At 45.1% G+C, this 23,706-nt stretch overlaps 1 protein-coding gene across 3 annotated transcripts in view; it reads right to left on the bottom strand.

The window, feature by feature from the left end:
• CACNA1G (calcium voltage-gated channel subunit alpha1 G) overlaps window positions 1-23,706 on the bottom strand; it is a 105,438-nt gene that overhangs the window by 22,741 nt on the left and 58,991 nt on the right. For 2 of the 3 annotated variants that reach the window (XM_085304591.1, XM_085304589.1), the window contains exons 19-25: window positions 21,727-21,795; window positions 20,700-20,884; window positions 14,338-14,464; window positions 11,172-11,297; window positions 10,472-10,561; window positions 9,700-9,913; window positions 888-1,039 (exon numbers count right to left, since the gene is read on the bottom strand). In XM_085304591.1, the coding sequence (XP_085160717.1) occupies window positions 888-1,039; window positions 9,700-9,913; window positions 10,472-10,561; window positions 11,172-11,297; window positions 14,338-14,464; window positions 20,700-20,884; window positions 21,727-21,795 (963 nt within the window). The remainder of the gene's footprint in view (window positions 1-887; window positions 1,040-9,699; window positions 9,914-10,471; window positions 10,562-11,171; window positions 11,298-14,337; window positions 14,465-20,699; window positions 20,885-21,726; window positions 21,796-23,706) is intronic. The other variant, XM_085304590.1, reaches the window with a different exon arrangement.

Below are 23,706 nucleotides of genomic sequence, written 5' to 3'. Positions count from 1 at the left end.
AATTAAAAACAAAAGCCTACTCAACATTTTTATAACACAAGAGAAAATGTAGCTGTGAAGTGGCTGTGGCAAGATGCATGCCCTAGAGCRATTCCAATACCAGCTCCTTAGCCAACAACCTTTTTCATCACCAAATGACTGAATCACGCAATGCGCCTTCCAGGGTATTTAAAGGTGACCTGAACAGAAAAAAAAAATAAATTGGGCTTGTGCCCTTTTACTTTTTGGCTTCTTTATGATAGGCTGGAGGGTATTTTTCCCCTTGCTTTGGTTTCTTTTTCACATTAAGTATTCAAGTCCTGTCTAGCCCTAAAGAATATTTCCTCCTATTGTGTCTTATATTTATTCATTCTGAAAGTGGCTAATAAAAATAAGTACAAGTTATATGGCAAAGGCAGCTATTTCCATCTCATTCTTACGCACGAGAGCCTTGACATCCCAGGACAGGCTGTTTTATTTTCAGAATATGACCAAGACCTAGGAACCTCATCCACTAATATACTGAAATGTATTTTAAGGCCCAGCTAATGTGTATAATCCAGAGCTCACGAAGATTAGCCCCACGGGACATCGGGAAAATAGGCTCTTTACAAAAAGAAAAAATTCACAAATTCTTCTATTCTTCCTTTCCTTTTTTCCCTTTTTGTGCGATGGCTAGATCAGACGGACGATTTCAGAGACGATCTTTTCCCACTGCTCACACAAACATGCTCCCATCCTCATTTCCAAAGCAGCTGGTTTGTACTCATCTAGAAGGGAAGGTAGGACAGGACCCCGACACGGCAAGGCACAGGTTCGGCTTGAGGCCAGACGGCAAAACGGCCTCAGCCCMGCTCGTTAACCCCACGCGGCCGCTGCCGAGCAGGTTTCCCCCTCTGCCCCGGTACCTTCGGCTGCTGGTAGTGCTCCATGGCCATGGTGATCACGTTGAGGCCGATCACGCCTGTGATGAACAGATCGAGATAGTGGCTCGTGCACATCTGGTGGATCAGGAGCCGGAAGCGGGAGTAGTCGGAGTAGTAGGGCTTGCACTGCGCTTCTAGAGCCGGGAGGACAAGAGCGGAGAGGCACATCAAGTCATTTCTCTGCATCTGGCTGCACTCAATTCACCCTCGCTCTCCAGACGCCAAAGATGATAAACTCTAGACTGATTACAGCAAAACTCCGGCTTTTTTTTTTTCTTCTTTCTTTCTAGCTGGCACATTACCAGTTAATACACAGCTGGGCTCCCATCACCTAGTATCCATTAAACATCTTTGGTGGGACATGCACTATACTCAGCCTTATAGCATCAGGGATGAGGTGAGCTGGGTTTATTTTGGTGCTAAAGAGTGCTTTCATTGTAGAGAAATCTAAATTAAATTTAATTTAAATTAAAACAACAATTTTTGCTGGTGCTGATCTTAAAAAGTCCCCAAGGTATCTGAAAGGCCAATCAATGATCAGCTGCCGAGGAAGGATTTTACTAACAATGGTTTAAAAAACACAGGTTATTCAGTTGGTGCTCTTTGAAAGAGAAGTAATGCGTTCAAATTATGCTCTCTGCTGTAAACTGCGAGGAGAACAAAATTCCACACTTTGGCTGTCAGAGCCCTGAGACACGGCCYGTAAAAATACCACGGAAAACTGATCAGTCAGCCTTTGTGATTAGAAAATAATGATCCTCCTTCTACACACGATTATCAAAGTATAGATTTCACTGTGCAACTCACGCTGGTGTTCAGCTGCATCGGGGATGACACACGCTCTTTAGACCCTGAATGTTCCTGGAGATAAACTCATTTACTCACCTAATCTCTAATGAGGAAATGCCAAGGCTGAGTATATAATTCAGTACAATTTTCAAGGAGGCATTATAATGCAGATTGAAGTGGAAAGGACTGTCTTGAATATRTCAGAGTATAATATTACTCTCGTAATTAGATGATCAACTGGTTATGAAAATTATTGAGCTGTAAGAATTACATGGCTTGATATTTAGTGCTGCCAAGTTAATGTACAGTTTGATACATTACTCCAAGCAAAAAGTTTGGCAGAATGAAGCCACAAAGCACAGGTTTGGGTTGTCCTAAGGGAAAACTGGTTTTAGAAGATTAAATTTTGCCTAGAAATAGAATTCACTTTGTCAATAGCCGATGACATTGCAATCAGATCCATAGATTTAATGGTATCTTGTGCGCCCAACTTCATAACAGGATTCAGAAAATCGGAGAAGTTTGTTTTTTTCCACAGAGACAGACTTTTCCAGTATAGCCCAGGAACCAGAGAGACAAATCATTTAGCAGCTGTATTCTGGAGGGCTTTGGAACTTCCAAAATTCTGCTTCAGGGTCATAAAATAAAAGGCAGTATTAATATTCACTTTCTGGTCTGCAGTGTGCTTTAGGTGATCTGCACTGGAGTGCTAAAGCACAATATCGATGAGAAGGTCTATAAAATGAATTTTAATGCTGAATCTATTGAGYGCTTACAAAAAAGAAAAGAGCAGACTCGTAGCCTGCTGACTCACTCATAAGACTTTGTCAGATATCTCAGAGTCTGCATAAATCTCCATAAAGTCAAGATATCTCGATCACATTATGCTAAATTAGGAGTAGCAAATTAACTAAAATGTTTGAATACAATTAAGTTAGGAATAGGGCCTATTTTTATGAACCAACATCATATCAGAACAAAACACCATCATAATTGGATCACTTACTTCTYCTATATATATGTATAGTTCACATTCAAAAAGAAAAATATCAATGTTTCTGCCTTTTCTTGCAGTGGATTTACTTATGAATAGTTACACTGGAATTCAAATTTTTCTTAGCTTTGATTGACAGGTAATTCCAAATCCTACAGAATAGCACTGACRCTGGTAGAACATAGAGAGGATTTAGAGAGAGGTTGTAAAAAATCTCCTGTGCAGAGATCCTGCACCTGGATTAGTTAGTGCATGACTTTATAAGCAGGGTTGTTAATTGCTCTTCTATCTGCAAAGGCTTTTTCCCCTTTCCCCCTTCTCCCAAATACCCAGGCTGCTTTCAGCTTTTCACAGGAYGTACTCTCAGGTTTCCAAAGCCAAAATGTTTCCCCTAACTGAAGCTGGATGCTGCTGTCGCGAACACGCTTGCAGCCTCAGTACATTAGCATCAGCAGATGTGTCATCCTYCACCATTAACTTTATTAAGAAGGGATTTGTCAACCCTGTTTATGAATCATAGCCGCACTAGCTTCACCATCCCCTGCATGCCGGCCATGCGTATTAGTGCAATACAGATACTACCTTGAGATGAGCCACAAACAAAAATAGCATGCTGTCCGAGGCCCACAAGCAATTAGCTACTGTATCTAGGTAGGCAGGGAACTTTCTGAACAGATGAACTGCTTTTCTGGCTATTATATCAATACAGATTATTAAGACGACCCGCACAGTTCTGCATATAAATCGGGTGTTACTCATGTATAATTACCCAGGTGCAAAGTCCCTGCCCCCTATCACACAGTATCATTCATAGTTATTGCAATAAAGATCTCAACAATACCAACATCTTGGGAAATACAGACATCTGTTAAGCTCCAGGTGGTGAACTTCACAACTAACACAACACCACAGTACTGAACTGTTACAATACACTGTGTCAAGAACAACGAGAGCTCTGGATTAGTCTTGGTTATTACTAGCAAGGTTAACTGGCTTCCCGGCACACGTGGGGTTAAAGAAAAGAGTAGGARAGCAAATAAACAAAAGAAAGAATTGGCAGAATGAGAATGTGAGAAGATGGGGAAATACAGCAAAAGCCCACTACGAAACATCAGGCTGGTAAACAGGATGTAAATCAAGCTGCTTCACCGTGGCTGGAGGCCAAGAGTGGGAGGGAGAGGTTTCTCCGATTCAGATGTAGTTACACTAGAGAAAATTAGCTCAGACAACGGATCCTGGGCAATTTACTCCTCTCCCAGGTAGGGACGAGCTTTCGCAGCTTGCTGAGAGGCGGCTGCCGAGCCTCACTTGCCCTTTAGTCCTGGGAAACGGTGGTCTGAGGCAGCTGCTGCGGCAGCAGGGGMTGCCCAGCGGTGGGGGCACTCGCTTTTACTTTATCATTTTTATGGGCCCTCAGCTCCAGCCGTTTCCTGAGCGGACTTTTCCCTTCTCTTCTCTGCATCATCTAGTGGGGTTATAATTGCAAACGACTCCCTTGACAGAGCTGGGAAGCGGGCAGCGCTGGCCACGGGCTGTTCCCGTGGGCAGCCGGAGGCTCGCCATGCTCTTCTCCTGGCTTCCCGGCTAATTACACTCATCCCAGGCCAATTTGGAGAGGAAGCGATCCTTGCTGTTGCATAAGGAACGTTTGGCATTTCCAAGCCCTTGCWGGGTGCCTTTCCACCGACCTCCGCTGGACACCGCCATGGTTTAGCGTGTGATCCGCTGTCTCTCCGCGTTTTCAGAAAAACAGCGCGGGAAACTGGCGCGTTYTTTGGCATTCCCAGGAGCCGAGGGGCTCCACACGATGCCAAAGCGGAGCGCGGCCGGCCGGGGGCCCGCCGGTCTCGCCAGCGCTGGTGCAGAGCCTGCGGGAGAAGCCGCCTCTTCCCACCGAGCACGTTTGCTCGGCAGCGCCGGGGCGAGCGGACGGCTCCGAAATGGGTTCTGTCACTCAAGGAGCCCGGCTGGCGCTGAATATAGCTCCGTCAAGAGAGAAATTGCCACTTTCCCCAGCGTCACTCTTCAGCCGGAGCYGTGTGGGCACAGGAAATTGGAATTTGTAAGAGTGGGACAATTCCATTAAGGTCTCCCCCATCTTTTTCCTTCTCTATAATAAGGAATTAACTGCTTTGTAGGTCGGAGCATATCTGGAGGACAGCAGCAACCCAGTTAGCAACGGGCCCATGACGCAGCTGGATTTACAAACAGTACCAAGAATATTATTAGGTTAAGAAAGTAGTTTGCACTGAAGGAACTTTTATATTTAAACACAGCTTTTTACTTGGCTTTTATTGTACTGAATGGATTTACTAAAAAAAAAAAAAAAAAGGCAAAATGGAAAATGATAAATTATTTTCACTGAGAAGATTCCTGTTGTGACAGAATGTAGATCCAAACAAAAAAGAAAAAGAAAAAATAAAATTATAACATCTCACTAAGCCCCAGGCCCCAGCACAGACACACAATACCCCATCTTATCTTCGCATAAAGAGGAAAGAAGCCCTTTGTGAGTGCCGAGATGCGTGGAAGTTTTGGGTTCGCCACTTCAGCTCTCTCCCTGAGCTGCAGGAGGTTCGTCCGCGACACCCCGTATTGATTCCCTAATATCACAAACAGCCRGATCGAGAAAGCAGTCTTTCTGAAGAGCAGCGTGGCATATCCGCTAATGCCGCCTCCAAAGGAAAGGCGACAAAAGGAAACACAAAGCACAGACCTGACAGTCGCCCGCTTTCTAAAGGCGAACCGTGAGGTTCATTCCGAGTCTGCACTGGATAACGGATGGGACTGGAATGAGTTCAACACATAAAAAAAAAAATACAATAAAACAAAACAGGCTTGATGTAACTGCGTATGACCAGAAGAGGACTTGAAACCAAATAAAAAAGGAAAAGAATCCCCCAAACCCAGCGAGAACACAACCCCTCGGTGCTGTCCCAAGGACCGAYGCCCCGTGTCGCAGCAGAGGACAGCTCTACCAAGAACAGCAAGAAGGAAGGCAAAGAAGACAGGAACGGCAAAGGGAAAGAGGTTCAGGATTTATTGAACCATGTTGTGACAACTTTGAACGAGGCCTCCAAAGTAACAGACAGGAACCTCTGTCTCCCTGAGCTATCATCTGCGGGGAAAGTCGATAGGCCTCCTCTTGCAAATTTTTATTTACTCAAAATCCTTTCGCTATCTGACAGATGGATGGAGCCCTGCTCCCCATCTCAAGGAGCGGGAGCTTTCTCGCAGGTGAGAGTTTTAATGGCATATTTTCCTAGCATATTTTTTTTTGTTGAAAATTACAGCTATATTTGTTCCTACGTTGGCATCTCTTAAATTATTCAGGCTAATATTCTTAAGTTATGAATTAAACAAAACGCTTGCCAGATCAAAGCTTCTTCTGAAAATAAAAAGAGCAAGGGACAGATCTGCAGCCCGGAGCAGCACCCGGGCGAAGAAGGCRTGCAGAGGGAGGGGTGGGTGCGCAGGCAGCCGGGGCGCCCACGCTAGACCCCGGCAGTTTTCAGTACAGCTCATCCAGCCTCTCCAGGACGTGGAAAGCAAGTGAAGGTGCGTCTTTATTCTGTCTATTTACAAGACACTTCATGGATTATACACAAGAAACTTCACAATTCTGTATGAAGATGAGCCCGGGGAACTGCATAGAGCTAGAGGGAAGCAGGGCAAATACTGGCATTGTGCATCTTTGCCAAGAAATTTTGGTAGGATATGCAACTGAAACCTGAAAAATTCCAACTAGCTTTCAACCAATATGAGGAATTTACCCCTAAGGATAAAACCTGCATCCGTGTTGAGGGTCAGCCTGGGGTTGATCTCTCCATTAAAGCACAAAGGCTCTGCACTATACTGAATTTTACCGTTGGAAAATACTGCGCTTCCCTGAAGCGCAGCATTCATGGAGCAAAGAGCAAGGGCTGGAGAAATGCCCTCCCTCAGAGAGACCGCCTGCCTCCCAGGGACACTCCTGCAGGCCGTTCAGAGACTCCTGTGGTCTGTGGTTCAAAATCTAGGGTGAGTGATACAGGGCCTGTTTCACAGTCAGTCATTATTCTGTAAATAATAATAAGGAAAAAAAAAAGAAAAAAAAAGGTACAAAGGTCTGACAGCATTTTAACGAAACCAGAAAAAAATGACTGAAAAAAACAACACATGACCAAGGCAGAAATTAAGGATCTGCAAGTGTCAGCCCTGAGTGAGGTCTGCAGCCCTGCAGTTTAAAATGGTATGCGTGTGCCATGAGGGAAGCAAACGAGCTTTGCACCACACACAGGGTTTAGTGGGACGCCCGACAGCAGCGGTGGCCAGCCGTTAGTTACACAGCACTGCCATTCACGGGGGACGAGACGTGACGACTTCCCAGTACCTGGCACTGCACTGGCTGAGCTCTCCATTAATACATCATCCAGCATTAGATCTAAAAGAACGAAACGGCGTTAATCATCGGGCAGGAAACACAGCAAGACTTCCCTTCCCCTTCAGCGGCTGCTRCGTCTCTCGCGCTCTCCTCAGCTCACAGCTTTGCGCTGCCCCTGCCACCAGTATCTCCTTGGAGCCTCCTCTCCTTGTGTCCCTGGTGGGTAGACTCAGGTACGTGGGCTCRTCGGGAAGCTCTGGCACAGAGCAAAGGGCTCCTGTGCTTTTCCCATGTACGCAAGTGGACCCAGGGGATCCCGGAGAACGCCCTGGCTTGACGATAACGGAGGAGGAGATACTTGTTTCTCAAGGATGGACTTTGTACCTGAGGTAGAGCAAAGTGTCCTGCTGGGCCAGCACGCCTTACGGTGACAGGTCCTGCATTGGCCTAGACCTCACTGCACTGGAGCCCTACCCCTTCTTCTCTTTTTCAGATGTCCCATTGGTAACTTCATGTGAAGAGTCTATGAGCAAAATGACCATGCAACCGGTTAAGACTTCTACACAAAAACAGACCTCCACAGGTTGATCTGGGCATTTGGATATACTCAGGAAGCCCTGCTGGCTGGAAGGGAGCCCCAGGCAGTTGCTGGCACGATCAAAGCCCTGATCGTGGTCTCAGACACAAGTTACCACCATGCAGAACGAAGCCAAGCAACAACAGCTGCCGACTCCCAGGGCAAAACTGGACACGGTCAACTACAGCCAACATTTTACTGAACGCAAATTGGGAAAAACTGTTCTGAAGTGATTTGGAGGGCTTCATGCTTTGCTCTTGAAAGGTTTTTATAGAGACTGAGTAGTCAGMAATATTTGATCCTCAATAAAATAGCTGTTTATTGCCTCTTTAATTAGACATTTCATAGAACTGAATGAATAGCTACATCTCCAAGGATGGCTTGTGACTCTCTCTCACTGGGAAACTGCCCAGCCTCATGTATTTTCTTCATCCAGCTCCTCTAGCATTATAACTGAGGTCATTAATAATAACTAAATGTCTATTTTTCTTCTAAGGAAATGTCTGATTTCCAGAACTGAAACTTTCAACAGGGATCTTTCTATCCAGCATTTAAGAACATTTTCTAAATCATCTGCCTGAAACTGTGCTGAGGAACTTAGATTGACCAAAATAGCTTTCTAAGTATTGCCTTGAAGTGTAAAAGTAAAGAAATTCCTTACATTTGTATCCCACTTAACTGAGAGAAGTCTTAAGTGCCCTGCATCACTGCCGAGGGAAGCCTCCATCTTTCCATCGTGTATCAAGCAAGCCAGGCTCTTAGCGTAAATCAAAGTCTGATACCCAGAGGCTGGTGTGAATATACCTTATTGTAAAACCTGCGAGACTGACGGGACTTTTAAACACATGACCAAAGGGAAGTGCTGCTTAAGTGCCACACTGAGAGAGGTCGAGACACATCCGTGTTAGGTGGTTGCACAATTAACACCTTTCGGACCATTAAAAAAAATAAAACAGACTTAGTATTACCAGTGTTCAGAACAAGCACCTGATCAGACAGCCTCTTAAACAGTACTGAAGTCTGTCAAAGATAGAGAAGAGATGTGAAAGGGGAAATGGAGAAAACAGGAGGCAGGCTGAACGGGGAGGGAAAGAGTGCGACGGTGGACATAGAGAGCCCTGGAGAAAGGTCACTCAGAAGAGAAAGCATGCAAGACGAGGAAGAGTACCTCTGCCCTGAGACCTCCGGCTGACTTATTTCTTACTTTTTCAACCAAGTTAAAAAAAGAAAAAAAGAATAAAAGACAAATGTCAGATTTTAGATTTTTGACAGAGCGGAGGTCTAGCATCCTTTCACCTTTAAAGCCTCCTCCAGACAAGGCTGCAAGCTTGCACGTTGAGCTTTGAAGCTGGTTGAATTTGCATCAATGCCATTTTGTTTAATTAGTTAGTCTCCTYGACTGTTTTTTTTCTAATCTGTATTTCTCAAGCAAATGCGTCGATATGTATCTCTAAGGGGTTTTTAAGCATTACTAGAATGAGACGGCTCCATTATTTTATTACACGCTTGAATAGCAGTGGTGCTACTGTGCCAATAAATAAACCTGCTTGATAAATGGGACAGGTAACATCACTGTGGCATTACAAGGCTGTAATAAACCAAATAGTGAATCCAGTTATCAGCAACAGTGCTCCTGACTCAGAAGATTTATAGTGCCATCCGGCACTGCTGATCTTCGCAGTTGTCACTATTTGTGTAACATTGAGCTCTGCTATCCAAGAAGCTCCAGGTCTGATTTTTTTTTTTTTTTTTTTGGTTGTTTTAATTTAAATAACCTCCAAGGAAACCAATAATAAAAGCTGCTAAGAATTTCACAAGTTTTTTTTTTTTTTTTTGGTTTTAATTTAAATAACCTCCAAGAGAAAGGTCATTGCAAATCATGCAGCCATTAAAAAGGTTTCCATGGCTCCTTGTGCAACCTAAAATGGCACTATTTCCTTCATGCAAATTTCATAGCTGGACATGCTTTGGGGAGAAGAATGATCACCAGACACTAGGCAGGGAGGGGAGGGAGAAGGGGATTGTGTGGAAGGTCAAGTAGGACTCAGAAAGATGTGGAAAGACTACCGACCAGCCATCTGTTTCTCCTTACTCCTTCTCTTTTTCTCCAGCCGGCGAAGCCTCTTCTCCTCCCGCCTCTTGGCTTCTTCTTCCTCTTGGTGCTGCCGACACTTGTGGAAATTCTCCACCACGACCCCCACAAACATGTTGAGGACGAAGAAGGCCACAATCAGCAGGAAGGAGATGAAGTAAAGGAGCATCCATGGGTTGTAGTTCATGACTGGCTGTAAAGTGGAGGATGGCAAAGGTCAACAGAATCTCAGAAAAATGAGAGCAAATTGAGCAGCGAGATCCACAGTCTTTAAAGCAGGACCTGTGGATATTCACTTTGGGGTGCTTCAGTGTGTTCTGCTCTACCAGAAAATGAGATCCCTCTGGGACATTTTAATTGAACCCTCYGGAAATGCAAGCCACCTCAAGTACAGAAGAACTGTGTTTGTTCCGCCACAAAGCAGGACAGCAGCACCTTTTGCAACGAGAAGCCCCCCACCACAAACCTGTACCTCTACAAGGTAGATTTTTTCTCTTGAAATGCCCAAAGAGCTTAAAAAGTCATAACCTTCATTTTTCGATAGATGCGGTTACACTAGTGGGGATGGGGAAAAGGCTAGATCTAAATCCAGACCTTTCACTTGACTCTTTATCACATCCCAGGACTTGGATTAAAAAGCAGCCTTGACCCCAACCCCATAACTGCTCTGGTTGTGGAGGCCGACAGCATTTTGCAAAACAAAAGCTAAAGCAYGCCACCTTTGTTAACTCATTTCTTACAGCTCCATTACCTGCTGGTCAACTCCCACAGCATCCAGGCCATCGTACATGATATCCACCCACCCATCTTTGGAGGCCAGAACAAACAGAGACATCAGGGCCTAGAAATACATGGAAAAGAAGTTACACATAGTTGCACTAAAGCTCTTTTACCTGTAATATTTTACTCTTCTTTGCCCTTTCCTATCGAGGGATTATCATCACCTGGCTGATAATGGGAAACTTTGACGCTCAAGGTTTGTCCTGGCAGCAGAAACCTATCAATGTCAGTGCCTGGTTCAGCAATGAGTGCTAATTCAGAAACCACAAAGCCAAACACAAAGGCAGCTTTATTTTCACCCTCCAGCTCTCTGCTGCTCCCTACTAATTAGTCTCTGCCATGCTGCTAAAACAAGGCTGCGTTGCAGAGATGTTTGAAACTGTCCGGCTCTATTAGACGAGCCCTTCTGCAAGGTATATTTGGTTTGTTATGTAGCGGTGAAGCAATTAAGTACTCCACAAAGCCATGTGTGCTTGTTCTGTTCTGAAAAGAAGTGTATGCCAGCTTGGAAACACTACATTTGGGATTTACAGAGACAGTGTTGTGTATGTGAACTGAATATTTACTGTGACTGGTAGTGCCCTGAAAGAAAATCCCTTGGGATAATAATGCACAGGTTTTAAGTCAAGGAGGTAAAGGAGCAAAGAAGCAGATTACCATTCTATTAATACCTGGCCGAGATTATCAAAATTATACTTGTGCCGGACCCATTTGTAGCTTGCTTCTGCACAATCCGATTTATTTGTGATGTTTCTGGTGTCCTCYCCCTGGCAGATAAAAAACTTCCCTTTGAAAAGCTGCAAAACACATAAGGAAGAGCAGAAACGTAAGAGTTCAGTCTCCAGGATTTCTCTGCAGATGATGGACGTTTCTCGTGGGATATTCTGCACAGTCCACACAGACCTTATAAGTTACGGGAAATAGCCTCATTTGTGTGGGTTATTAAGTGCAAGCAGCCTGTACAGTATGTACCTAATGAGCAAATGCATGATTTCACATCATTTAGGACACCCACCTAGAGCATTAGATTGTCTGGTTCAGCGGTCTGAAACTGGCCTACAGGCCTTTGCTTCTAGGTCGCCRGTTCAAGCCTAGCCCAGGCTAATAGCTGAGACCATTTAATGGCTTCTTATGACATGTGGAATGACTCCAGTGACTCCCTGCCCAGTTAACGATGCTACTTTCAAGAGTCACTGACAAATYAAGTATAATGGGGGCCCTCTGCTACCAGAGAAATGGCAGCACTAACGAGCCATGGCGCTGGAACTAAGCTCTTTTTCTTCCAGGTCAGAAGGGGACAAGCTAGAGAGAAGCTGGCTTTCTGCTACTGATGTCGGGCTGCTTGGTGAGTCGATGCTGCTGTTTGCAGGGCTGTCARTCTAGGAGCTGTTGGTTGCGCTCAGTCTCTGATCTTGAATGCTGCTCTCCACCCGTCATTAGGCTCTGCAGATGGAGCAGTCAGAGTGGGAGGCTGTGAAAACATTCCTCATGCAGAACTTAAGGAGTCAGGCCTGACTGGTGCTGGGTACCTGATCCTGACTTTATTTCCTTTGGTGTAAACCAGGAGAGATGTAGCTCCTGGGAAGTTAACTCCTAATTTAAACCTGCAAGAAAAACATAAGCCTCCATGTACTTAATTCTAGAGCTGGCACTTCCCGCACACAGGAGAGCACGTGGCAGGGGATGATTACTGTTTGAGACAGCCTGATTGATGCTAGCAGAACAGATAGTCTCAGTGCCTGTGAGACATCTAACAAATCTGGTTTTATTTGCTGACAGAAGCTATTGACATTAGCTATCGCTGTTCGGGGGCAGACAGCAACCTGCTCTTCAGGCTCCTTAAACATCACCTGGGTATATGGAGAAAAGATGCTGATGTTTCTTGATCTGTTGTTCAAGACAAATATCAGTTCAAATAATAAAGTGAACATGGCAAACCCACATATTACTCCACGGGTTTCCTTCAGGAATCAACAGCAACAGAAGGATGTTCTCCAGGCATGCAAAGTTAATCACCGCTCCACACACTCATAAAACTGCTGCATGTAAGAAGAAACATATCCCCTCATCTTTCCACAGAGAAACGCTAAGTGTGTAAGACAGGCTGGGGAAATACAGCCTTCACAGACCTAAAAGTTTTAATTAAGCAGGAAGGTAAACAACTGATTTTAATATATTGTCYATAAATGCAATTTCTCTAGGAGCTGGACTGTAATGTCAGTCATACGGGAGCAGTAACACAGCTATTAAATGAGTTTGGAAGTACAAAGCCCAGTTTGCAAGAATGCTGCTCMCTGACTGTTCTTCAACTAGAGCACAGAGTTTCAGTACTTCTGAAAGCGAAAGACCCGATGTTTCCTAGTGTTGTCGTCTTATTAATTTTTTTCTTATGGATAATTAATGACTATTCAYGTGTGACCATAATCTACAATAAAAACCTCCTGCTTAGAGAATACATCATTAGAAACTTGGAAATCTGATTTTAATGGCATAAAAGCTATGAACTGCAGTTTGATCTCTAGTTTATATTTACAGGGGAAAACCTGCTGTAATTTTGAGAGATCATTTTCTTTTTATAGCAATAGTTATGGCCCTTATCTTGTACCTAATTAGACATAAATATTAACTGAGATTTTCGCATCCTGAATACAGGATCAGTTGAGCTTGTATCTATTGCTTAAGCACATCAATAGTCATGACAATTTAACTTAAGCCTGCAAGTCGTTAGGGAAAGCAATCACAACTACTAGGAAGGAAATTCGAAGAGCATATTGCAAATTTTGTTGTTTGGCRTAAATTTTCCCTTGTCTTAGTTTTATACTATTTTATGGAATATGCTTATTTTATGAACCTGTTTAGTATAATGGATAGACGTTGCTGTACTGTACTGCTAAAGCTAATCTAGCTACTGAGACAGTTATGGATAGCATGTTTTTTTCTCTCTGTTTATTTTCAATGCTGTATTTATTATTTAAACAGTATATTAGTATAAGATATTACATAAGACACCTTTCCAAAACAAAGCAAAACAGAGCTGCTTTCCAAAGCTGGCTGTGACAGATCAGATAAACGTCAGAAAGAAAGAAGCGTTGTGTCAGAATATTCGTATGAAGCAATCATCTCTCCTTTTCAGATAATGAGAAACCAATTGCATTGCAAATGCTGCTGCATTTTCCCCCTGTGTTCCTGCACTCCCGGGACTGAGCATATTGCTAGCAGTGCTAGTGGTAAGCAAACTCAGAAATCTCTATCTCTGCAAGCTTTCAGCTACGTGAACCATCAGGATGCTGAATGAATCTCCAGGTCAGGTTTTCTCTAGAGTTTACAAACCAACAGTTTCAGCTTTGAGAGCTTCTATTTCCCCGTTGGTTTAAACCTAGAAGAAAGGTGGAGGGAGATGTTCCCATGTTATCTCACACACTGAGCAGGAGTGAGATTAAACAATTTTCCTGAACAGCTGATACGTACTTTCTAGTGGTTTGTCACATCTCAGGCCTAATCCTACTGTGGTGTGGCTGAGGGGAAGAAAGTGGAGAAATAGCCTGATTCCCGTCCCACTGAAGGCAATCACCAGACAGAACAAATGTCTTTGTGGAAGGAAAAGGGTTAGGGACCACCTTGTGCCTTTGAGCGGGTCATCGTGTTGGCTTTTGTATCACTGCGTGCAATAGTGAAGCTTCACAACAGTTCAACACATGAAGTGACACAGAGCCAACAAAGGGGAGTCAGGATTAAATGTGTTTTGAGAACACGAGAAAGGCCCAGCTGCAGATATCTGTTGAGTCATTCAGGGCTTGCCTCTCTCTGATCTGCTGCTGAGGCTTACAGGGGACTCACCTGAACTCCCAGGATCCCAAAGATAATGAAAAAGGCACAGCAGATGACCACAATGTTCCCGATGGGCTTCAGGGATGACATGAGAGTCTCTACCACCAGTTTCAGTCCTTGGGCTCGACTAATGACTCTGTGGGGGCAAGGAAGCACAAAACCTGCGTTAGTCCTGCTCTTGCCCAGTCCTGCATCCTTCCGGATAGAAAGCATGCAGAGAAGAGAGCATCAGAGAGAAAAAGCTTCTTAGAATGGCAAATGACTCAAAAACCATGGCAGGAGATTGACCTTAGAGATTATTGGGCTGTTTCTGGGGAAGGCTTTTCTGCAGCCTTGATTGAAAGAGAAGGAGGAGACTCTGTACAAGCAGCCAGGTCCCCAGAGAGTGCTTCAAAGCTCCTAGAAAAGGAAGATATATAGGCTAGCCCTATAAATTTACAAATCTGGAAAGATGGTTTTAATCTAATCCACTCCCTGTGATCCCTTTCCTGATCATCATCTTCTAATTACAGTTCATTATAATACATTCAAGACATTTGTGTTTTCCTTTACCATCATTCAGTCCAAAGAGCTCTCTAGGGTTCCTGCCTCAATCATACCTTCCCTAGGATCCAGCCTGTTGCTCTGGGTCATCCACAAACACAAACCTCATGTCTGTAGTATGTCCAGGACTGCAAAGAAAGGGCCTCTCAGAACGCATTCTTGGGCAGTTTTAGGCACAAGATTTCCCTGTCTCAGTTTGTAAAACGGAGCAGCCACTTTTATRCAACCATCACAGATCTGTTGTAATAAACCAAGATTGGTGTATGTACTCACAGTGCTATTGCGGACAGAGTCCTCAGCTACCCCTCTGTACTGTCACAGTCTCAGCTTTACATCACTCTACAACATCAGATACAGAACCAGCACTGTCATCCAGGCGACAACTTCACCAGCAGGACCATAATCGTCTAATCTCATTTCTGTAGCACCTCTCTGTCTGATACTGCACAGAATTTCATAACAGGGGATTAGATTATACCCAGAGATGGGAGAGACTAATGTGGACAATATCATGACAGATGCAGGTCAGAAAATAAAAGAGGAGAAGCTGTATGGTACTCTCAAGGACACCACCACAGTGAAAGGACAAGGTCTGCTTGTATTAGAGAAGCCATCCCATCATGCTGGGCAAGATGAACAAGGTATTCAGGCTCACAAACACGGTTATGGAGAGCTGGGGGACTGACAAACGCATTTCAAGAGGTTGTATGCCTACCTCCTCCTGATCCCTACCGAAGGTCAGCATTTCACTAGCTCTGTAAATCAGGGTGCACTGATGCCACCAAAGCCGTGCATTCCCGTGGCGGAAATGGCAAGAGAGAGGAGGGAAGCACCCACGTGCTTCTGGGTACAGGCTGATGACTCCTTTGCACAATTGGGATTCAGAAGTGCACCAAATTTCTCCACTTTCTCCTTTCTGCCTGGCTCTCCTGACAGAGTGCCTTCACTGCCTCTCCTATTTGGCCCCAAGTCCAGCTGCACTGCCCGAAGCACAGCTCCAAGTTTTGACATCTGGAGAAAATCCACTTTCTCCTCTTCTCTCCACCTTTGCTGGGCTATGATGTTCCCAGCAGGGGTCACCATGGATGCATCCACATAGCAGACATGCATGACCTTAACAYGCGTGGCGACCCAGCGGGACCCACGCCAGGCCCGCAGGAACACTCTTCTGCCCCACTGCTCGTAGGTTTAGCACACTGCAGTGCTCAGTGCACAGACTCCAGTTCTTTCAAAAACTGCTGGCTTTAAACAGTATCCTAAAAAGCTAAAATATATTTCCCTCTTTCTGGTTAAATATTTACTCCAAATGTCAGGGGTAAGTCATCAATTATCCTTTTAGAAAGAAATAGATGGTGATATTTTTATCCACTCTCTTACCAGYGAAACACGAAAGGCAGATGCTTCTRTTCCTTGGACTGGGCATCTATTCCAGGTAGCTGCTGTTGTTCCCTGTTTTGGACACCTCGGCTCTCCTTTTGCTGAGACGGGGTTATTTAGGAAATGAGCTTGGGGCACGAGATGGCTCAGGCTTGGCAGTTTAAGGCTTCGATGCTCTTGGTGGTGGCGTGGACCCACCAGAGCCAGCTTGGACCTGGCRGGTGGGGCTACCACACAGCCACGGCAGCATGCAGGTAGGCCAGTGCAGGCTGTGAAAACTGCCCGTGTAAATTAACTTGGGCTGAGATCCTCGCTGGTGCAGCTTTGCTGCTGCTGCCACATTACACCTTCACTGGGGGTGAGAGTTGGGCCAAGCCAGGCTAGCAGAGGACGCTAGATTTTAGTGTGCCTGAGTCTACGGAGCTGGTAATGCCGGGCTAGCTCCTTAAAGGCAGCGTCTGCAAGGCAAGACTCCTCCCAGTCCATCTCGGCATGGAAACCAAATACTGTCTGGGCCAGGTAGTCTGAGGCTGAGTCTCYCTCTGGGATCCTCAGATGGCCTGAAGACATTCCTGTCCCTCACATATTATMCTCGCACTGTTCTGGGTGAAATACTACTGGTACTAAGCTACAAGTGAGAAACTGAGGCACAGGATGACTGCAAGTCAGGGTCTCAGAAGTACGCAGGCACCCAGTTTCCAATTAGTTTAACAGAARTTAGGCACCTAGGTGCCTTTAGGGTCTTGGCTTAGGTATTTTGCCCACAGTTACCAAGGAGGGAACGTACACTGAGCAGGGAATAGAAGTCAAGTCTTCTATATTGGAGACCTGGGCCCTAACTACTGTAGCATCCTTAATTTGGGGGAACAAAGAAGAAATTAAGTCTCCAGAGTCTTCAGCTGATAATTTTCACCAACACTTATTAAGGAAACCTATTCTAGATGTAATATAGTGATTTTCTCTGTGAGATACCACTTGGGATCCAACAGAGACAAAAATAGGAGGTTACTCATCTGACTAAAAATCATGTGCATTGCAAAGAAAGGGCTGAGCAACCGYACAGCCTTTGACTGCTTTCAGTCTTGATCAGCCAGGGAATTCCTCAAACTAGAATACATGAGGGTAAAAGGCTGCCACCAGTCTAGCTCCACATCAGTGCTGTTTCCAGCCCTACAATAACAGAGAGAGAAGGCTCTGAAACAGAAAAATGATATTTCTTACTAATAAAATATTTCAGACTTTGGAGCCACCTTAAAATGGTGATCGAACATCCAGGCAAGTCAGTGCAAAGACTCCTTCTAGCTCTCTTGAGAGTGTGGCAACTCCCTCAGAAGTGCCAATGAAAGCACCCCCAGCAYTTCCAGATTATTAGTGTCAGTTCCAATATATCAGCAGACAGCATCCCTGCACCTCATCAATAATGCCCAAGATCCTGCTGATATCACACTTGCAAGCTCATATTATCTGACCCACCACTCCTGCAAATTTATCGCTCAAGTGGAGGAGCCCTCTGGCCGTGCCAGAGCTGTAGCTGCGCTGAGGTTGCATTCAGGACAATTCCAGTCTGCATTAGGCATATGAAAAATGGGGAAATTGAAGTTGGACTTTTTTTTTTTCTTTTTTTTTTCAGTGTGAAGAAATGCTAATCCCTCGAGTTCCTCCTGCTTCTGCTGGTCTCAGCATTTACAATGTTGTTAAACCCCTCGTGTGCAGACACTTCAAAACCACTGTCAGTCTCGCCGCAGCTGGAACACATTTACTAACTTTGAGCCTGCTAGTCTGATCAGAGCACTCAGATGAAGTTGCAGCAGATCAATGTTAATGCAGACCTTCCACCAAAAATTTGACAAAAAGATGGCAAAGGTGATAACATGATAGAGAGAGGAGTCTATGAAATGACTACTTCATACTGAAACAGCATTAAGAGTAATTTATCCATCTGCTTTGCAAACGAAAGCCCAAGCTCTGCAGAGAGTAAAATAGCACTGCAGTCCATCCAAATTAATTCTGAATATATTTTTAATTTTGATTTCTCTTGTATCTCAAGCTACAGCACTTGATCCCAACAACAGCAGGTTGAATGCATTAGGAAGGAATGTTCTTATATAAGCAATGCTTCTACTGGCTGAAACATCAGAGGGTCATGGAAACATCTTTAAATGTCACTCCTTTGTGAATATATTTTTGGAATTCTGGGCATAAAGCTGGACTTGAATCCTCATGGATTCAATTTGGAGCTTGATAATCAATCATGCAATCAAAAGCCTGTGACTGGCACGCAAGCCAGCTTTTCTTATGCCTTTGCAAATGGCACAAGCATGTGTGGTTTTGTGTGCTGAATAAAGCAACRGGGTTGTTTTCACAGGAGAAAATAAGAGACAGAATGAGGGAGGTCTTTTGCAACAAGAACCCCTTCAAATCATCAATCAGACAGGCTGCCACAAGCCAGCGCAGAGGTGACGAGGTGGCCAGGCTCGCGTACGCACAGCTGCTCCCAGAGCGGAGGCTGGGGTGGGAGAGCCACGCACCGCGGCCGGGCGGCAACGGGAGAGGGCAGCTGTGGGCAGAGACAAGCCCAGGAGAGCCCAGATGTGCATCACGGAGGCAGATGGGTTTCCACATGTGCAGATTTACGACTTACTGAAAAGCGCCTAGTTTAATAGTCGCTTTTTCATTTCCTACAAATCTAATTATAGAGGAATAGAACCGATTGTGAACATATTTAGGGAACGTGTTTGTTGTTGTCTTTTTACATTTCCTTTGTAGTATAAAGCAGTGTGTTGGCTGAAAACATTCATGCGCTCTCATGAGAAAATGTATCAAATGCCAACAGGAAAGAAATAGCAATGGAAGGGCCTAATCCTGCACACACTCCAGATGGCAGATCTTCCTCCTTCCTGGGGTTGCTCAGTGGATTATCCCCCTGTCAACTGCAGGGYGATATAACTGCAGACTCCTTATGCATATAGGTGATTGCATAGAAAGACTCCAGTAAATGAAGACCCTGAGTTCTGGCCAGGCAGACTTTAGATCCACAAAGCAGCTCATGGGTGGCAGGATAAGGGCTTGTACAGGATCCTTCAGCTAGGGATCAGCAGTAGGGATCAGCAGAGCCCAAACATCTTATTCTAGATTTGATTTAACTGCACAGCCTTAAGAGAGAAACYTGCATTCAGCAAGAGGGGCAATCAATCCTTCTTTTACCCAGAGCAATCCAGATTATTTTGTAGGTTTTCATAACGTGGGTCAAAAATCAGCCAAGAACAGAAGAGTAGAGCCAATACAACAAACCAGCAATCTGGCAGAAACTCCCCCCCAGAAACAACACCTGACAGGGAGATGCTGGGGAACACAAGAGGAGAGAAAAGCCTGACTTGGATTCACATGGGAAGATGCATTTAATCATATGGTCAGGGAGCTGAACCACACTTARGGGCTCTGCCTGTCCAGATCAAAATGATTAAAGCAGCTTATGTCCTAAAACTCTCCAGGCACAACATACACACAGCCTAATTTAACAGAATCTCTTTCATAGCTTTTGCAAATATTCAAAAGATATACGTATGGGCACGGCTATCGTTATTTAGATTTATTATTCACACACGGGTAGTAAAACAAAATCTGTCAGAAGCAGGGTCCTATTTCTCTGTCCTGAAAGAGAAAATCCTGACTCAAAGAGAATCTTTTATGAAAGAAGCAGCAGTAAGATATGACAAGCACACAAAGGTGCTTTGAGCTGGAAGCTTTATTAGCTGCTGCATAACAGGAGCAGCAACAATAGCATTAGAGAGGGGACTGCATTTAGCATGGGGAGAAAYCTTCATGCCTTGAGGTGCAGGACAAAACAGATGCCTGTTTGGAAGGGGCTAGTGCTTGGGCAGAGGGGTTCTGTCCCTGGAGTACCTGATACTGCCTGCTGCCTGCTGCCAGAGATGGAAGGACGACTGCTGATCTCATCTTGGCAATTCTCAAAATAAGTCTCTCTGTAAAATTAATGGGGAATTGTAGAAAAAAGCTCTTTGCATTCTAGGTTAAGCAACAGTTTAGTCTTCGYTTCCTTAAAAACGATCTGCCACCTGCTACTAATTTCCTTCTTTGTTACAAAAGCCATTGACTGCCTGAAGGAAAGGGGGAGAAGAAGCTGTTAAGCTGCACTTTATACAGAGCAAATGAGAACACAAATAGCAGGGGATGTGTGTTTTAATGAGCAAAAGAGGCATTGATCAGTTTACTACTGCACTTAGGCCTGGTCCCAACACACAGCAAGTGCCCAGAGCTCCTTGGAGCTCGGCAGGACCCACGGATGCTCAGTGTCTGCAGAGCAGTGGGAAGCTGGGCACGACGCTGGCGATGATGCTCCGTCCCTTGCACGCCTTGCACCCGTGCTGCTGCTTTCTGGAGAAGCTCAGCTCCCCCTRTGCTGCTTTAGGTCTTCCTCACCCCCTGCTTACCTTAATGGTCGCAGTGTCCTCAGCAGCCTCAAAACCCTTAGCATCCCCAGGATCTTCGTGCCACTGTCTGACACCATTGAGACCAGGATGTCGATGACTGAGATGAGAACCAGCACTCCATCCAGCACGTTCCAGCTACTTTTCAAGTASGCTTTCTCCCCAAAACATAAGCCTAGTGCCACCACCTGCATGGACACCAAGTTGCAATAAGTTATGACTGCTGCATCCAATATGCTTCTTCTAGTTAACAACCTATCAAGCACGTGTTATTTACAGATACAGATCTATAAATCCATTTGCTTCCCAGTATAGAAACCTAATTAGACAAATCAGCAAAGTGTTATATTGCAAGTATTGTAAAAATAACTCTGCAAAAACATTCCAGATTGCCTCTTACAGCTAATATATTTATAATGCATCTAAACCTAGTTGCACAAAAGTACTTCTAACCTAGTTAGCTCTAACATAAAAAGTTTGATCATATTTTATTTCTATAGACTCCTGGACCAAAGGTTTAAAGCAGSTGACCCAAGGCAGTCATTTACAAGCTTTGCAAATAATGAAAATGGAGAATCTTCCTAAAGAAAGAGCAAATTTTCTGGGAGATGATTATGAATTACACAAGAGAGGTTTACAGCGACGTGTTTTTGACAGCCTCCTGCCTCAAATCCAGCAAAGTATTTCAACGTGCTTAAGTGTCCTCCTCCCCAGGAAAGCACATCACTGCTTAGGGTGCTGGGACAACGGGACTTACATGTGTGGCTGAAGTTAAGCACATGCTCAAGAGCTTTGCTGAACAGGAAAGACTGCAGCTGAACTGAAGCTCATATAATGGTGCAACTTCAATGAAACCATTCTATGTGAAATGTGCTCAGAATAAGGCATGTTGGGGGTACTTGAATATTATGCAGAAGAGGAAAATACACACCTCACTCATAACTTTGGGGCCTAGGGGTTTTACAAGTCCGCCATCATAAAATATCACCAATACAGTGCAGCCACACACACACACCCCAGGTTCACTTACCTTAACTGTCATTTCAGTCAGGAAGATAACTGTGAAGATGTAGTTGGAGAGTGTTAGAAAAATCCGTTCCTACAAAAAAAAAAAAGAAAAAGGAAAAAAATAAAAAAATAAAAAAGAAAGAAAGAAAAAAAGAAGCAACAACGTTTTCCATAGCCTGCTCTCTGTAGCCATACACCTCCCTCTGTATATTTGCACGGTTGCTAACTGCTCCCCAGTGTCTGGGCTGAAACAAGCCTCAATCTGCTGACCCGCAAGGAAGGAAAAATCCAAATATTTCGACAAGCACCGGCCGCGCGGCCGGGGGCTGCCGGCGGCGGGGCCGCTCTCAGCACCACGGACAGCAGCCAGCCTTCCCGGGAGCGCGGGGCGSCGGGTGCCCGCGGGCCCGGCCCCACCTGCCCCACGGCCAAAGCATCGCCGGGCCCCTACAAACTCAGCCGACATCAGCCTGGCTGYACTGCAAGGCAAGCAGGGCCCAAGGGAGGCAGGAGCTCAGCTGGTCTGAGCTGTCACAGTCCCAAAGCCAGAGAAGCTCTAGGGGGTTATACCAGCTGAGACTGCTCCCCCGAAAGCTTAATTCACTTGCCTAAAGCCACAGGCTAGACCTGGAAACGAAGCCCAACAGTCTCATCTCCCCGGCCTCTGTACTTTCCACCCCTCGCTGCCACTGTTCTGCAACAGCAGCGAGTGATTACAGATGAGACCGTGGACTGGCTCCCTATCTGCAGCTAGCAGAAACCTTTCTTTTTAATGATCATCATTAAATAAATCACACTTTTCCCTAATCCCTAAGCAATCTCTGATTGCCTGTGCTGAGAAATGGACAGCAGAAGAAGCAAGGTAGAGGAAAGATGGTAAATGTGCATGYATGCAGACAACTGAACCAGCCTCAGTTCTGCTAATAAAAATCTTGGATTTATTTCTGCTGCTCCCTATAGAGCAGTTCTCCTGGAGATGCAGATCTCTAGCTCAAAATGAGATGCAATTTAAACAAGACAAAACACCTCGGCAACTTGCTTGCTTGCCAGATCATGATTTACCGAAAGTGACTCAGGAACCACAGAGTAGCTTGTTTCCATACTGGGACTGTAATTAATTAGGTCCTAGACCCGCACTGTGATAGCTGTGACAGGAAACATCTCTGGCCTTTAGCTGACTGCCACACACAAGACTGCTGTACAATGTTAGCAAGTGTGCAGGAGGAAGGAGCAATGTGCTGCAGGAGGGTGCTTCTGGGGCTGGAGCTAAAACAGTAAGAGCATGGAGGAAAGACTGAGTATATTACATTTCTCTCTGGCAAGCATGTGGCTTTTTTCAAGGATAATCTCCACGGCGCGTACACTGCACTCTGAAATGGGGAGTGCGTGTTGGCTAGCAACGGCATCCCCTGTTCTGATAAGCCAGCAGAAACTGGGGCAGGGAAAGAGAAGTCGCTTGAAGCAGCTTGGAAATCCACAGCTCGGGGAAGCAAAGTATAATTATTTTAAACAACTCAAGCTAAACTAACTCCCTTGGTTTCCAGATGAGAGCCTCATCACAAGCATGGCCTGTGCAGTTCTCCTGGCTCCTGTGCTCCATCAGCATCTGCCTCCTCCTCTGCTGCTCCTGGACCACAGTCCAGCTCAGCTCCATCCCTGGACCTCATTTTTGTCCCCATGGTTTCCACCTAATGCTGATGAGTCTCACATGGCTCTCCCCCTCCTTTCCTTTTTCATCTCTTCCAAAGACACTGCAGCTCATCTTCCATCTCCTGTGCAGGCAGTATTGTTACTTCGGGCTATCTGGCTCTCTGCTGCCGGCTCCTCTTCACCCTGTCCTGCACATGATATCATTCCCTTCACTTCTGCACAAAGGTGGTTCCTTTTGGAGCCAGTTTTGGCAAATGACGACTGTCAGAGGACATAGCAAGGGGCTCCACAGAGGCATATAGGACCTGAAGGGACCACCTGAGCTACTCATCTTAATGGGAGCCCAATATCC

This window comes from Rhea americana, unplaced genomic scaffold (assembly GCF_003343005.1).
Source record: "Rhea americana isolate MKP2758 unplaced genomic scaffold, rheAme1 scaffold_21, whole genome shotgun sequence".
Classification (NCBI taxonomy): domain Eukaryota; kingdom Metazoa; phylum Chordata; class Aves; order Rheiformes; family Rheidae; genus Rhea; species Rhea americana.
This window is presented reverse-complemented; position numbering and strand designations above follow the sequence as displayed.